Source organism: Cuculus canorus, chromosome 2 (genome assembly GCF_017976375.1).
Source record: "Cuculus canorus isolate bCucCan1 chromosome 2, bCucCan1.pri, whole genome shotgun sequence".
NCBI classification, from domain to species: domain Eukaryota; kingdom Metazoa; phylum Chordata; class Aves; order Cuculiformes; family Cuculidae; genus Cuculus; species Cuculus canorus.
In genome coordinates this window covers 31,107,219-31,122,880 of record NC_071402.1, presented here as the reverse complement: position 1 = coordinate 31,122,880, position 15,662 = coordinate 31,107,219, and the positions used below count along the sequence as shown (strand labels likewise).

Genomic DNA, 15,662 nt, shown 5'->3' with positions numbered 1-15,662 from the left:
GGGTGTGCAGGTGTATGAGAAGCTCAACATAAGCCAGCAATGCGCACTTGCAGCCCAAAAAGCCAAACTTATCCTGGGCTGCATCAAAACACACGTGACCAGGAGGTCAAGGGAGGTGATTCTCCCCCTCTGCTCTGCTATCCTGAGATGTCACTTCAGTACTGTGTCCAGCTCTGAGGCCCCCAATGTAAGAAGGACATGGACCTGCTACAGTGAGGCCAGAGGAGGGCCACAAAGATGATCCGAGGGCTGGGCACTTCTCCTGAGGACAGGCTGAGAGAGTTGGGGTTGTTCAGCCTGCAGAAGAGAAGGCTCTGGAGAGACCTTATGGCGACCTTCCAGTTCCTAAAGGAGGCGTACAAGAAACCTGGAAAGCGCATGTAGTGATAGCACAAGGGGTAATGGGTTTAAACTGGAAAAGGGTGGATTTATCTTAGATATAAGAAATAAATCTTGAGGACAGTGAGGCACTGGAAGAAGCTGCTCATGGAAGCTGTGGCTGCCCCATCCCTGGAAGTGTGCAAGGTCAGGTTGGATGAGGCTTTGAGCAAGCTGATCTAGTGAGAAGTGTCCCTGCCCATAGCAGAGGGATTGGAATTAGATGATCTTTAAAGTCCCTTCCAACTCGAACTATTCTATGATTCTATGAGCCTACGAGCCTGACATATAACTTTGCTCTTTTTTATAAACAGTTTTTCCATTCTGACTTTGCAACCATCTCTTTCTGTTCTCTTAAACAGACATAAGCATGCAAACTGTCAGGGACTGCCAATAAAACTTACATTTGGTAAGAAAACAAAAGTCACAGGATTTTTTTTTTTTAAAGGATTTAGCAACATTTTTGATCCACTGCAGAACAAATACACAGCTCAGTGGGGGAAATGGAAGAAAGAATCGGTATATTTCAGCCTAGTGTATTAATGGGAAACAATAATGAACCGTATATATTTAACATGACAGACATTTTAAAAGTTCAGCCAAAACAGGAGCTCAATAACTGCACGACTCTCTCCAGGCCAGCCTTAACAGCTAGATTATGGTCTAGGGATGAGGATAAGCCACTCTTCTGAATAAGAAAGAAACTAGGAGTAAAATTTCACAGCAAAATACAACAAGCAGAAATGAGAAACACTAAACTTGTTACCAAGATAACATCATGCCAGTAAAAAATATTTACATTAAATCCCTAGGAAGGACAAAGGTTTTAGTTTAGTCTTATTACTTCATATAGTATTTCCAGTTCAAGTTCCTGCAACAGATTTTTTTAAATGTAAAAAGGCTCTAATTTTTGCCATCCCAAAACGATGTCCTCGTTGGAAGGAAAGAATGCATTGAATTGCCATTTCACCAGAAATCTCTATTCATACTGGAATACAAAGAGATAAGACAGACTCTTGCAATGATGCTTGAAAATAATCTGCCCTGAATTTAAATGTACTATTACATTTTTGAGTATACTTTGCATTTAATTAATTGCCTCACCAGCGGTTGCTCATTACACATAAACCATGTCAATCTAATCTAATCACTCCAAGCACTGGTAAACTGCTGCTCCCTAACAATACAGAACTGTAAGCGTTCCTTGCAACATACAGCATGCATTAATATATAGTAATGTTATATACTCATTTTCAACGAGGCTAGGACAAAGTTCGACTGAATATACAAAACCATCCAGAGTATTTATTTTCTAGACATTAGAAGACAAATCTAAACATTTACACTGCCTGGATTCACCATATGGTGTTAAGCAGCAAGAATTGGAGTCAGCAAGAAGTTTCTGCTCTTTCATTATAATGTATATGTCAGCACTTATCTGGCTAAATATAACTCATCTACAAAAAATCATGTATTCCAGCACCAGTCTACGGTGTTTCTGCATTATACAGCATCTATCCAGAGGAATGACAGAAACTTTCACTCCCATATTTGAAATTCTGCACTAACCGGCACAAGAAACGCTCATGTTGTTAGAAGTGGACAGAGAGGTGTTACTAAGGTTACAGGGCAGACAGCAAAGAACAGTGGAAACCCACAGCCCTTCCTACACACCTTTTTCAGGTCTATACAAAAATGATTCAGAGATGTTTGAGCCCTTTTTTCTCCACCACATGAACAAAGTGATGAAAATGTGAAAGTATAGCAGCTTCCTTTCTCATGTCATATACAGACACAGTAAGTTCCTTACAGAAAAGTACATCACATGACTTCTAAGATAATCAATTAGTAAGAGTTATCAAATATTAATCCTAATTATTTGTGTGTAACATTTAAGTTTCAAAGAAATAACCCCATGCTTTGTACTCTGGAGGCTGTGCATCCAAGTGAATGACTTGCAGTCACCACCCTGCAAACCCCGCTAGCCCTCAGAACCCTACTGCCTATAAACGGCTGAAAAATAAGAAACTGGCTTGGAAATCCTTAAACAGAAGGAAAGCAGAATATTTGCAAAGAACAGGTTCATTCTTCATTTAGCAGTCCTGTTCCTGCACTTAAGAGTTTCGCTAAACACACTCACCATTGAGCGCTCTGATACTGCACCAGGGCTTGGCTGGCCAAGAATGGGCAGCCGTAACTGCATTCCCAATTATTGGCTTCGCAAACGGTGAGTTTAAAATCAACTAAAGCAATTATCACATTTTCTCACAGAGACGTACATGCCTCGCTGTGCAAGCAGGAAGGGCCCCTGCCAGGCTGTGCATTCCCAACACCAAGCTCCTGCAGTGAAAGCCGTGTGAGCACTGCCCAGTGCCATCAGAGCAAGCTGGGGCCATGCACAGGACAGGAGAGGGACTGGAAACGGGTGACCTGGGCTGGCCAAGGAGCACTTAGTAACAAAAGAGGAGGATACACCTGGGTCTTGCTTACCACCTCTGAGAAAATTTAAAAAACTAGAATTCGCAATAAAAATGAGCATGCTAATGCAGAACAGCAGGGAAGTTCAAGTTAACCATTTTGTTTTTATTTCTAGAATGTTATTGGTTGCATTTACGAGTTGTAATTAGTGAGCGTCATCAAGTCATGTGTTTCTACTGTATTGGCTGAAGCTCTGAAGCCTTCCATCACAGTATTTTCTACAGTATGCCTATGAACATCTGTTTGCTTTGAAAGAGTGATTTTTCCTACTGTAAAAGATGCAAAGAAGGTCCTAAAAGCCAGTAGAAAAGCATCTCCTGCTTTTGCTGCCCCTAATTTTGATTCTATGTTAAGAAGTTGTACAGAATAGCTTCAGCTTCAAGTAGTTTAATACAGCCTTATATATGGACGGTCTGAGGAACAGAAATATCAATCTTGACTGTATTTCCCAAGCTTCATATGCAAATAAAATATCTTAAATTTCAATTATTTCAAGATCATTCTTGAAGATGTATGAAAAGCTCTATTTCTTTGTCTTTTCATTTGCTGGTGGTTTGGGATCAGTAAGGATGTCAGTGGTTCAAAGCAAAAGAGAGAAATATCATCACTATTTCTATCATCTCATTGAGGATCAAGAAACCAGAGGTCCCAAAAATCGGAACATATAGGTGCAGTAAGGGAATCCCCACACTTAGTATAAGATTTCGGAGATGCTACATCACTGCTCCTCAGTAAGAAACCCTTGTTCAGTTCATCTGCATCTGAAAGCCCTTCTCTGTCTGGATAGAGACATATAGCACAGTATGTCTACTGAAAAGTAAAAGAGATCAGCTTTATTTTCAAAACCTCTTGAAATAAGGTACAGAGAGGTGTGCGATCTCTAAGGTCAGAAGAGATTGCCTGACTTTGGAAGCAGCCAGACAAGATGAGATGCTGCAGATGCCAGCTCACTACAAAAAGTATGGAAATGTAACCCATATGCCTTAACATCCTAGGAATAAAAAGACTTCACTCTTCTTTTTTTTTTTGTTTTTGTGTGGGATTGTTTGTTTGTTTGTTTGCTTTAAATGATGGGATTCAAGTAAAATTAAACCAATGTAATTCACAGGTGTATCTAGCTGAATGAAACAGGCGCTGCGAATGAAAGCTTCAAGGGCCAGTGGTGATCCCTGAAGCTGAGCGCCTGCAGCAGATACTACAACATCAGAACTAAGTGCACATCCTTATCTCCTCTAATCAATATCGAGCCTGGAAGTAGAAAGCCTAGTCCTTCAGAGGAGATGGACAAGCAAGGAGCACTGGCCCCAGTTAGGAGACTCTCCCAGAGCTATGTTTGTTTCCAGTCAGAAACATTTACCAGTTTTCCTGTTCACAGTGGGAGAGGTGCCAAAAAAGAAGTTTATTTTTGGGTCTAACTATGCAGAGAAGTGATATCACAGAGTTTCATCTCATTATGCCTGGAAGCAATACAATAACACTAGCAGAAATCAGTGGAGGCCAAATGTGACCTTCTCCTCCTCAGCCACTGTAGAATCCAGCCCTCTCCCATCAAAGACTTGCAAACTAGAGGGATGAAAAGATGTCTCATGGGAGAAGAGTTTTCACAGAGAACCTGAAAAAAATCAGGGCCAAATTCAAGCACAGCCAAACTCGTTAAATGGCTGCTGTCCTCTAAAGGAGGAAGGCTTGCCCCATTTCTCGCCTTCCTTTTCTTCACTCTGGATGCCCCAGCTGTGACATCCATCTTTTCCCTCACACTACCAAGATGCTTGACAAGCCCTTTCCTGAGTCACTTCGACTAACAGAAGTTACAGAGTCTACAGACCCTCTACCACATGTTTTTTCTGCTGTTTCAGTGAGTTTCAGTAGCCCACAGAAGTACACAACAAATTCTGGCGCAAGCCCAAGGTAGCCAGTGCAGGAAGGAAGGAAGCAAGCAAGCAAGCAAGCACAGAGAGGGGAATGCTTTACCCTGTTTGGAACTGATGAAACATTAAATCACCTCACTATGACTTCACAAACACCATTTGGTTTTACCCAGCACCCAGGCATAAAAGCATGCTGTGCTGCAAAGGCTGCTGCTCCAGCAGAGCAACCTCCCAGCATGGAAAGAGAAACACCTACAAGACCAAACACTACACTTCTGCCCTGAGAAAGTAAGGACAACTGTCTGTAACAGTGGTGGTCACATATGTTGAAGAAAAAAATATCACTGTAAATCCTTAGCAACCAACATTTCACCTTTATTAATTTTTCTGCTTTTTCCATATGGCTCCGTAAGCCAGATGAGTACCACTGGCCATTGCCTTATGTAGCACCAGTGAACAACCAGCTAGAGGAACCACCACTAACCTAGACTGTAAACGAGGCGAGAACCGCACTGCAGTATTCTCTGTAGAAGTATTTTACTGTTAAAAATAAGACTTTTTTTTCCTTTGGCAGTATTTACATTTGTCACAACTACATTATAAAACAAAGAGACTCGTTGAGAAATAGGAGGTCAAAAGCTTTTTCGATCCAAAGATAGTTCTTTCAGCCATTTCAAGGTGATAGGCATGTATATATAAAGATCAGGTTGGATCAAATGTTTGGCTTCTCAGCTTTACAAAGTCCAGTTTATACAATTCGTTCAGTATGATGCAGGCAGTAGTAGCCACTTTATCTGGTGAAGAACAAAAAACAAAATTAAGTAACCATCCAGTCTTATGACCGCTTGTCATAACTGCACTGCCTATCTAAAGTTCAAGTAACATTTTATTCACGAAGTTAAAAAAATACATTCAAGATGGCAAAAAGATGAGCTATATAATGTCATACTTCAGTATCTCATCACTGAGACATTTTACCTTCCTTCTGAATACTTGCCCAGCCATCACAACAGTCTCCTATGGTGTTTAGGCAATACTTAAAAATTATTCCGGCTGTCGCAGAAAGGTTTTGGGAGGCTAATGGATCCACATTTGTGGTTAGGCAACTAGGCTCAAACTCCAAATCTGCGTAAACTAGTGGGATTTTCCCACCAACTTCAGATGGGTCAGGATTTTGTGGAAGTTTGATTATTTATCTTTCACAAAAACACCAATAAAAAGATGTGTATTTTTATACAAAGTTCAAGCAACAGAGGTTGTGCGGTTTCCCGTCATCATTAGTTTTGTTGTCAAACAACAAATACCACCCACACTTGTACTTTTTAATACAATGAGGCAAATGTCAGGGCAATCATCGTTTGGGATTGGAAAGTCTGGGAAGGTGCCAGACCAGTGAAAGTGATCGCACTACAGATTGTTCAGCAGCAGCAACAACATTAAATTCTTACCCACTACGTTCGGCAACACGTTACAGTTAAAAACATTAACACAAGTCTGTGAAATGGAAGCTGATCACCACAGGAGCTCACGCACACTCTTTTTGATTTGTTCTGTATTTCCTGTTCAATTTTTGCAAACAAACAAAAAATGAGAGTTTCTATCTTAGCCTCCCATCCTCCGGTAGTCTTAGGGGTGGCCTCGAGCAGCAGGAATGGTCAAGCTGCTCGCTATTTTTAGAAATAAGCAATTCAATAAATCACTTGAAAGCATTACAAAGCCAATGGGCACTCTCATTTGGGGGTGGGGAATAAAAAAGCATCATTGCTCAATCCACAGCAGTATTTACAAAGCAGACACCAAGGGGAAGTCATGCTTGGCCAGTCTGATGAACTTCTAGGACAAAATGACTGGCCAAATTCCTGTGCAGTCTCCGTCCTTGGAGATATTGTCTGTACATGGTCCTGGGCAACCAGCTCTAGATGTCCCTGCTTGATCACAGGGGACGGACCAGATGATCCCCAGAGGTCCCTTCCAGCTTCGACCATGCTATGATACAGACTGAGCGGCACATCCCATCTACCAGTAGACCTGGCATATATGCAGCCAACTAGTCACACATTCTAGATAGAAAAGTCTACAAATAAGGATGAAAGCTGCTGGCAACCCCAGCATATCTCTTTATTCTCACATAATTACAGTTTCTTATACAATTCCTTTTAGGAACGTCTCACCCTTTAGTTGTTCTCCGCAGTCCATCAGCAACCATCTGCTATTTCCTGTGTTACCCTTTGACTTTGCACACACAGCCTAGCCTAAGAGGATCCAACTCCAATATGAGTTTTGGTGTTATAATAACTACTAGTATTTATAAAAGTATCTTTATCACTACTTATCTGAGAGGGAACACCAGTTTACTCTTCAGTTTGTGTGCAAGTTCCTAATGTGGCTTTAAGATCTCTCTGCCACTAAGTGAATCTGTTAGTTGAAGTTTGCATGTTGTAAACTGTCTGTTAATATATACTTGCATGCATGTATGAATGATAAATTAAATAGCATTTTGCTAATGAAGCAAAAAAAATCTTGTTTTGCCCAAGATGAGCCTACAACTCACTCAAACAGTAAAGGTGAAAGTCAAAGGATGACAATGAGTTCACACCCGATTTTAGAAAGAATGCAGAGAAAAGCAAAAAGGAGCAGAGAGGGAATTCAAACCAGCCAAACAACGCATGTAATAGGCAAATGATTTCTTCCAGACAAATTCTGAAGATTCTTCTATATCCCACATATCACACAGATGTCTCTATATTAAAAAGAAACCAAACCAAACCCACCACAAACAAACAAACAAAACCAAACCTAAAAAAGCCAAGGTCCAAAAGCACATGCTTTTTACTTATTAACCTAGACTCCTACCAAAATCTGCCATCCCTGCTCCGAAACTTTTAGTACAGACTTGCATGTGCTCCAGACTTTGCACTTGTGCAAATTCCACTCTGCAAGGTGGGCAAAACTGAGCCCAACAGGCATGAAGTTGAAGTCTTGCTAACACAGCTTGGGCTTTCATATTCTTCCAGTGCCAAAGCACAAGCCATCCAGGTCTTCAGTTTTCAGACTCTTCATCTGCTTATTTCTCATGATTCTGGGAGCTACTTCATCTTTCTAAACTACCAAGAAGTGTTCGTGCATAAGACAATATCTGGAATGGGTAATTTCACAGGTGCTTATGGTAAGGTAAGGGGAAGAGACCACAGCAACATAATGCTTGAGGAACAGAAGCAACCCCCATGGTCACCTGGGTTAGAAATGTCCTGTGTCCATACTCTGAGCCTGGGGATGGAAACCGGGTTGGAGATAAAGTGGCAACTCAGCTGGGCTAAACAAAAGAAAACACTAATTCCTTTACTATTTATAACAGTAGAGAAAATATTGCAACATGCTGGCAAGTTATCACAAGCCTATGTTCATCACGTATCACAAGCCAATCCTCAATCACAGTGCTTCAATGGTTTACAGGCAAATTAGTGTAGCTCTGCAACTTTCAGTGCGGCTTGCTTGCCAAATACCCAATAAAGTAAGCATCACAGAGTGCTGATGGACCCTACTTCGTAACCTTCTCTCCGTATGACCAAACAGAGTGGTTCTCACAGACTGAATTAACCCCAGCACAGTACTAACGTGGTTGCTTTTGGTATCTGAACCAAGCTCCACACAAAACATGAAATAAATAGGACCTCAAATTAATACAGGTTTCAAGACAAAGTACTGTTAATTACACTATTTCTTCTTTTTTTCCAGGCTGGAAATCTAGATGCAGACAAAGCAGCAAGTATGGGTTGCACAAAAAGTGTTTCACATGCAAAATGAGTGTGTATAATTAGCACCTTGGTGTTACTTGCTTTTCTATGCAGATGAATGAACTAGTTCTGACAAAGTAAGAATCCCAACACTTCTCAACTAGGCTTTACAGGTTCTCCAAGTCTCTCTGGCTATCCTGCCACTAACCACCACCTACAGACAGCACGATCACGCCTCTTCCAGCACTGTATTAGAATAGGAGGGGAGAAAGAGCAACAAAATGTTCTCCAGTGTTCTCCACCTGGACACCTATTTGGCTACATCAATATTAAGAAGCAATTTCTGTATCCTCCCCATGACCAACAGCCTATCTCACTCTGTTCTCTCTTTCCAAGACATGAGAAATTGGAGTAATAAGATTTGTCTTTATAAAGTACTCCTTCCACTCTTTCTACCCCCACGCTCAAGTGAGGGTGAAAACCAGACCACCAGTGATGCAATCACACAGGGGACACCTTTTTGGTAGAGATAACACAGCTACAAGACCTGATGGTGAAGGTACTTTTTTCATCTTGACTAATAGACCATATTCTCAGGCACTTTAAAAAAATATTAATTCCACTGCAGACCCTATGATGCATTCATCCATGTACCACAGGCATTCCACGGATGTGACCATGAGAAGCCCAGGAAACCTCTAGCTGTAAAATGCCATTTCACCCAAGAGCACAGACATCAAGTGTGCACCTACATCATCTGTATCCACACCCACACACCAAAACATTGCGCGCTGCTTTTTAATTGCATTATCTGGATAAGCATATAACTGCAAAACGAGCACCTGGACCACTTTGCTTTGAAGTCTGATTAAATTCTGAAGCTCTTCAAGATGTCTCTTGCTCTCAAGGGTATTGAACACTGTAACAATGTATGCCCTCTCTCAGGAGCCGACACCTCTTCAATACTCTTTGCACCCAGATGCCAACTCAGAAGGGGAAGTCTGGGAGTCAAATGCTGCTTACCCCATGCCAGTTCTCCATTTGGCAGGAATCCCATTTGACAAACCACAGCCAGATCATGCCAGCACTACTCCTGCAGCTTTGCAGTAGAACCTCTGCAGCTTTGCAGTAGAACCTCTGCATTCATTTTATGCCTACTTCTTTCACGCTTCATTTGTTGTTTTAAAATTACTTGGAAGTACCCTCAGATTACGCTCTATGTAATCCCATACTAATAATCCCTAAAGAAATACACAGAAACCAAAGACCATTTCTTTAAAATGTTAAATTATAACTGTTTTCTTACTTTATAGCAGCTTAAAGTATAAATAGTGAAAGCAAAACAACAAGCAAGCTAGAAATATTGTTCCAAAGAGGGTAACCATCTGCACCTGGCTACTGAACATGACTTGAGAATTTATTATGTACACTAAGAGTAGACCAATATGCATGAATCCACTCTTCTCATCTCAGGCAGATATACCATCCAGGGAAGTAAATACACACAAGACGATGTTCTTACATGCACACATAGTCTTAAGTGCAAGGCAGAAATACCAGCAGCCTTTACTTATATTAACAGACCTGCTACTCAAAAGCATGTTGAGGGCCGATAACGAGAAGAATACAGTCAGATAACCCACATTATATGCAGATTATGCCTATGTAATCTAGAGGGTATTTCGGGTTATTGTGCTCTCTTTGAGATTCTCACAGTTTTATTCCGAACAGGTACTCAGAAGTTTCTCTAAGCCTTCTCTGCCACTTGGGAGTTTCAGTGCGATGGGGAGACTGATGGGGCCAGAAGCCCATTATGGTATCCTTCATCCTTAGGCTACCTGTCAAACGTAGAAAGGTTTTGTAGCAACAAAGTTGTCCCAGCCTGTCAGGCCTCAGCAGCAAGAACAGTCCGACCTATCCAGACCACAATTACATCTCGTGGCTTTTGACAGACCCAATGAAGAACTACATGGACAAGGTCCAACAACCCCCACCAGGGTCAGATCTATCCTATCACTGCTCTATCACACACGCCCTTATACAATGAGGATAACTTGTACTTCTGTTGCTCTTGCCTTTGAGGATTTTTTTTTGTCTGGTTCATTTGGATTCGTTTCCTTTATTTTCTCTTCTGTGGATACGGGAAAGTCCTCAATGGTAAGATAGCACTACTACTGGGCCAATTCAGATCTGTTAAGTAAGGATCATTATTTATTAAAAAAAAACCCAAAACAACAATCCAAATGGATACTCTTTGAACTTTTATCTACATTTATTTTCCACAACCAGTGCAGTGTCCTCTGCACACCTATGGACAGACTTCACCCTACTATTGGGGTTATCCCAAGAGAAAATTAATTACAGAAAACCTCTCAGGGTAAAATAATCGAGGCCAGGTCTGCGGTATGGGAGCCTGCGGGTGTTCATCAGGTTGCTCTGACCAGCATGGAAATCAGAGGGCTTCTCTGGCAGGATGCACACAGGGGGATGTGCACAGCACTGCCACGCTCCAAAACTTTTGACGACTCACCCATAGGGGTTCCCTTCCTTGGACGTGCTCAAGGCCAGGTTGGAGGGGACCTTGGGCAGTCTAATCTAGTGGGATGTCTCTGCCCGTTGCGGGGGGGTTGGAACTGAATGATCTTTAAGGCCCCTTCCAAGGCAAACATTCAATGATTCTATGATTCCCACGGCCATTCCCGCGCAGGAGCTCTGCCCGGCGCCGGGGATCCCGCAGCCCCAGCGACTCCAACCTTGGATTAACCCTCGCGAAGGGCCAGGCTGAGCACCCTGTGCCCCCGACAGCCCCGCCACGCTGCTCACCCGGCAGAACCCTGCACTCCTCGCCGCCGCGCCGGGCGAGAACGCACGCCCCGCACCGCTCGCAGCGCCGCCGGCAACCGCAGCGGGCGGGGCACCGGCCGGCCCCGCACTCCGCATCGCACCCCCACCGCCCCGGGGCACCGCCCAGCTCCGCACCCCTGCCGGACCCCACCACACCCCCATCCCGCCTCCACCATCCTCCCACGCCCGGGGCACCGGCCGCATCCCCACCACACACGCCGGCTCGGACAACCCGCCCTGGGGCACTGGCCGGTCCCGCACGCCGCATCGCACACCTCTCCCGTCCCGGGCACCGGCCAGACCCGGGCACCGGCTCGCACCCCCTGCTCCCGCCCCGGGGCACCAGCCGGTCTCGTATTCCGCACCACACCCCGCACACCTCCCCTTCCATCCCCCGGCCCAAGGCACCGGCCGGACCCGCACCCCGCGTATCCCCTCCCGCCCCCTCTCCGGGGCACCGGCCGGTCCCGCACCCTGCACCTCGCACCCCCGCCATTCCCCCCCATTCCTCGGCCCGGGCATCGGCCACACCCACACCCCCGGCCCCGGGCACCGGCCGGCCCCACACCCCGCCCCGCAGTCCCCACTCCCGCCTCCCCGCGCGGGGCACCGGCCGGTCCTACACCTCGCACCGCCCCCCTCGCAAATGCCTTCCGTCCCCCGGCCCAGGGCACCGGCCAGCCCCGCCCCCGCCCCCCAGCCGGCCCCGCCCCCCCCGCCGCCCCGGGGCACCGGGAAGACCCGCACCTCCCTCCCGTCCCCCGGCAAAGAGCAACGGCCGGCCCCGCACCTCGCACATCTCCCTGTCGTCCCCCGGCCCGGGGCACCGGCCAGACCCGTATCCGCCCCCCGGCCCGGGCACCGGCCAGACCCGCCCCGCCGGCACGCACCTTCTCGCCGCAGCGGAGGGGGCCCCTGCTGTGTCCGCTCAGCGCGGCGGGGGCGCTCCCCAGGCCGCCCTCTTCCTCCTCGTCCTCCTCCTCCAAAACCGCGTCCTCCTCCTCGTCCTCCTCCTCGGGCGCGGCGGCGGAGCCCTCCCGCGGGGGGGGCCGCGCCCCGTCCTCCCGCGCCGGCCCCGCGCGCCGCCCGCCCCGGCCGCAGCGCTTGGCCAGGCGCCGCGCCTGCATGGTGCCCGCCCGCCCCGCCTCCCGCCGCGGCGCCTCAGCGCGGAGCGGCCATGGGGGCCGCGGCCAGGCGGGCCCCGCGCCCCCGCGCGCGCCCTCCCCGCGGGGTCCGCGCCCGCGCGCCCTCCGCGCCGCCAGCGGGCCCGCCGGCAAAACCCGGACTGGATTCCGGATCCCGATCCCTGCTCGAGCTGCCCGCAGACTCCGGGCGGATGGCCGGGGGGGTGACAAAATCCTTGCAACCCTCCCCCCCACCCCCCAAAACCATTTGAAATGGGAAAAAAAAAATAAAATTGAACTTTTTTTGGGGAAAAAAAAAGATGAAAACAGACTCGGAGTTTTTGAGATGAAAATTTGTCTGCAGCCGGTTGAGGAGAACATCATCCACGAAATAACTTACAGTTAAAATTGTGGTACTACTGTGCTTTAAAATACCTTCCTAAAAAGTTTTTGGGTTTTTTTTTTTTTAGTTAAATCACTATGTTTCAAAACAGTTTGAAGTTACCGCAGTGACCACTTAATTTATTATAGAATCATAGAATCACAGAATCATAGAGTCACCAGGTTGGAAAAGACCTCTTGGATCATCGAGTCCAACCATTCCTATCTGCCACTAATGTCATCTATTAAAGCCTCCAGAGATTAATTTACTTGTAATAAAGGTTGTCACATGCTTTTCCCAACCTCTTCCTCTATAAGTAAGTTTTAGGTCTTCATTTATCTGTTACTTTTGAGCTAGGTATATCACAGAATCATAGAAAAGTTTGGGTTGGAAGGGACCTTAAAGATCATCCAGTTCCAATCCCCCTGCCATGGGCAAGGACACGTCCCACTACATCACCCAACCTCATCCAACCCGGCCTTGAACACCTCCAGGGATGGGGCAGCCACAGCTTCCCTGGGCAACCTGTGCCAGTGCCTCACCACTCTCACCGTGAAGAAATTCCTCCTTATGTCTAGTCTAAACCTGCTCCTCTCCAGTTTATACCCTCTGCCCCTCATCCTATCATTACAAGCCTCTGTAAACAGTATATATTCTTTTCCGTTTACATGTGAATTACAGTAAACCCCTTTTCGGTGTCAGCGCCTTTCTCCCCACGCATTCTAGTTTGTAGACATGCCAACAGGCCAAGCACAGAGGGAACGTCTCAGCACGGGGCCAAGCTTCACCTCTAACACTAGGTTAATTTGTCCCTGTCAGAAAGTAAGGATATTTATTCAGTTTTTTATTCAGTCTTTCTATGCAAGAAAGTATAGATAATACATTACCCATTCATAAAGAAATAATGAAATTACTTTTCATGCCTAACTATGGAAGTTGTTTCAATATTCTCAACTCAACTGTGCAAACTAGTTGTTTTCATTCATTCTTTCACGGTTTACAGAGACTCTGCATCTCCATACAAGATCCACAACAGAATTGCTGGCAAATCCTGGTGTTATCAGGTCTTCCAGCAGTATTTCCCACACATCTCAAAGCGCTGTTTCCAGATGTTTTACTGTGGCTCTGATTGGCTGCACTGCAATGTCAAGTCAGCCCATCTCAGAGTACTACAGCAGGCAAAGCCCCTGGGATGCCACCATAACATGTCCCGTCTTTTTTCCTGCCGCTGCATGAGTATTTAGCTTCTTGATGCCAGGTTAATGTATCAATCATGTTTTTTTGAAACTGATGTTGCATAAAGGGTAGATTTGTGGAAGGAAAAAAAAAAGGGCAAATGCTTTTAGTTTTATTCCTACATGAGAATTAAAGTTTAAATTTGACAGGAAAAGTTATGCTCTAAGTTTTGCCTTAAACATGAATTCCACCATGAATTTAAAAGGTATTGTCAGTTTCTTCATACTTGTACCTTAAAGGCACAGAAATGGAATCATTCCAATACCTGCTAGCATTAAAATTATTTGAGATATTTTGTATCATTTGAATGCCACCTAAATCTAATGGTGATCTTCTGTAGCAGCCTGTGTTCACAGTTACTGAAACCTAATCACATTACTGAAAGTCCCATTCCTATCTGCTGCATACTGGATACACCTTGAGAGACTTCCTTGAGTTTTTCAAGGCTGGCTGTATGTTACAATTGTAGCAAGAATAGAAGCAAAATTAAAAATTACATACATTGGATGCATTACCAGGGGATTGGATTATATGTGCTAGCATGAACACCACAAATAACAGAATGGAGACCAAAGAATATCTTGCAGAAAACCCTGATGATAAAGGATAGTGGGGCTGGCACAGACATGTCCATAAATCTGTGACGCTTCACCCTTCAAACTCCATTTGAACTCCGTGTTCAGCCCTTTCATTCCAGGACCTGCCGTAAGGCACAGCTGACTTGATGCCTCTTGCCCTGAGGTTCTGGTGAGTAGAGCATAAAAGAAGAGATTGTCATCCAATAATAGAGCTTTTAGTTGTCAGTTCTACAATTGATTAAAAAGTTATTAGAGGAGTTCCCTGCTTTGGGAACACGACGGCAGGAGGGAGAGAAGAGAGGATCAGACAAGCTCTTAGGGACACAGAAAACACCCCAGACTTGCCTGCCTCCATGCAGGAGATCGCTCCATTCTTCAGGATGCTGCATCTTCTTCTCCAGGACTCTGGCAGGTCATGGCCTCTCAGCTCTCAAAGCAGAATGGGAGAGCAGGTGGGCCCTGGAAAAGTTGGGCAGGGTGACAGAGGAAAAGCGTAACCAAATTCTGGTGGAGGGAAAAGAGGCAAAATACTTTTGGGATCATAAGGCAAAAGGAAGGGCAGTCCAGAGTTCACTGGGCTGATGGGCAGAGCAATCCTGGGAACGGCTTTAGAGGAGAATACTTATGATTAGTAAGCTGAGCTGTTAACGCTTCTTACTCCTGCTAGGTTATCAAATGCAATGAGAAGCCAGTGTTGACAACTCTACAACAGATTGGTTAAAGATTTCTAGCACTTCCCAGGCAAGCCAGATTGGATCTGTAGTAAGAATAACTTCTCCCACAATATTTGATACAAACAAAAGATAGAAATGACTGTTTGCTCCATTTCTCCTAGTCTGTCTGACTTGCAGTATGAATGGAGCTGGAGCTGAAGCTGAACCCATTTTGCGCTTTTGTGCTTCCCAGGGGAGTTAAATTATGGAGAAAGCTTTCTAAAGACAGTCAGGGAGTCCTAAATAGAGTACTCTTCAGTATCTTTACATTCAGAGATAGTTCAGAGCCAAACACAAGCCATAACCCACTATCACCCATCAACATTT

General features: G+C 45.2%; 1 protein-coding gene across 2 annotated transcripts in view; it reads right to left on the bottom strand.

Moving 5' to 3' along the window:
- The window catches only part of ZNF704 (zinc finger protein 704), a 105,406-nt gene extending 92,969 nt beyond the window's left edge, over positions 1 to 12,437 (bottom strand). For both annotated transcript variants that reach the window (XR_008448419.1, XM_054057975.1), the window contains exon 1: positions 12,193 to 12,437. Coding sequence is in view for 1 of the 2 variants with exons in the window: in XM_054057975.1 (XP_053913950.1) it covers positions 12,193 to 12,429 (237 nt within the window). In the remaining variant the exon portion in view is untranslated. The remainder of the gene's footprint in view (positions 1 to 12,192) is intronic.
- Positions 12,438 to 15,662: the final 3,225 nt, after the last annotated feature.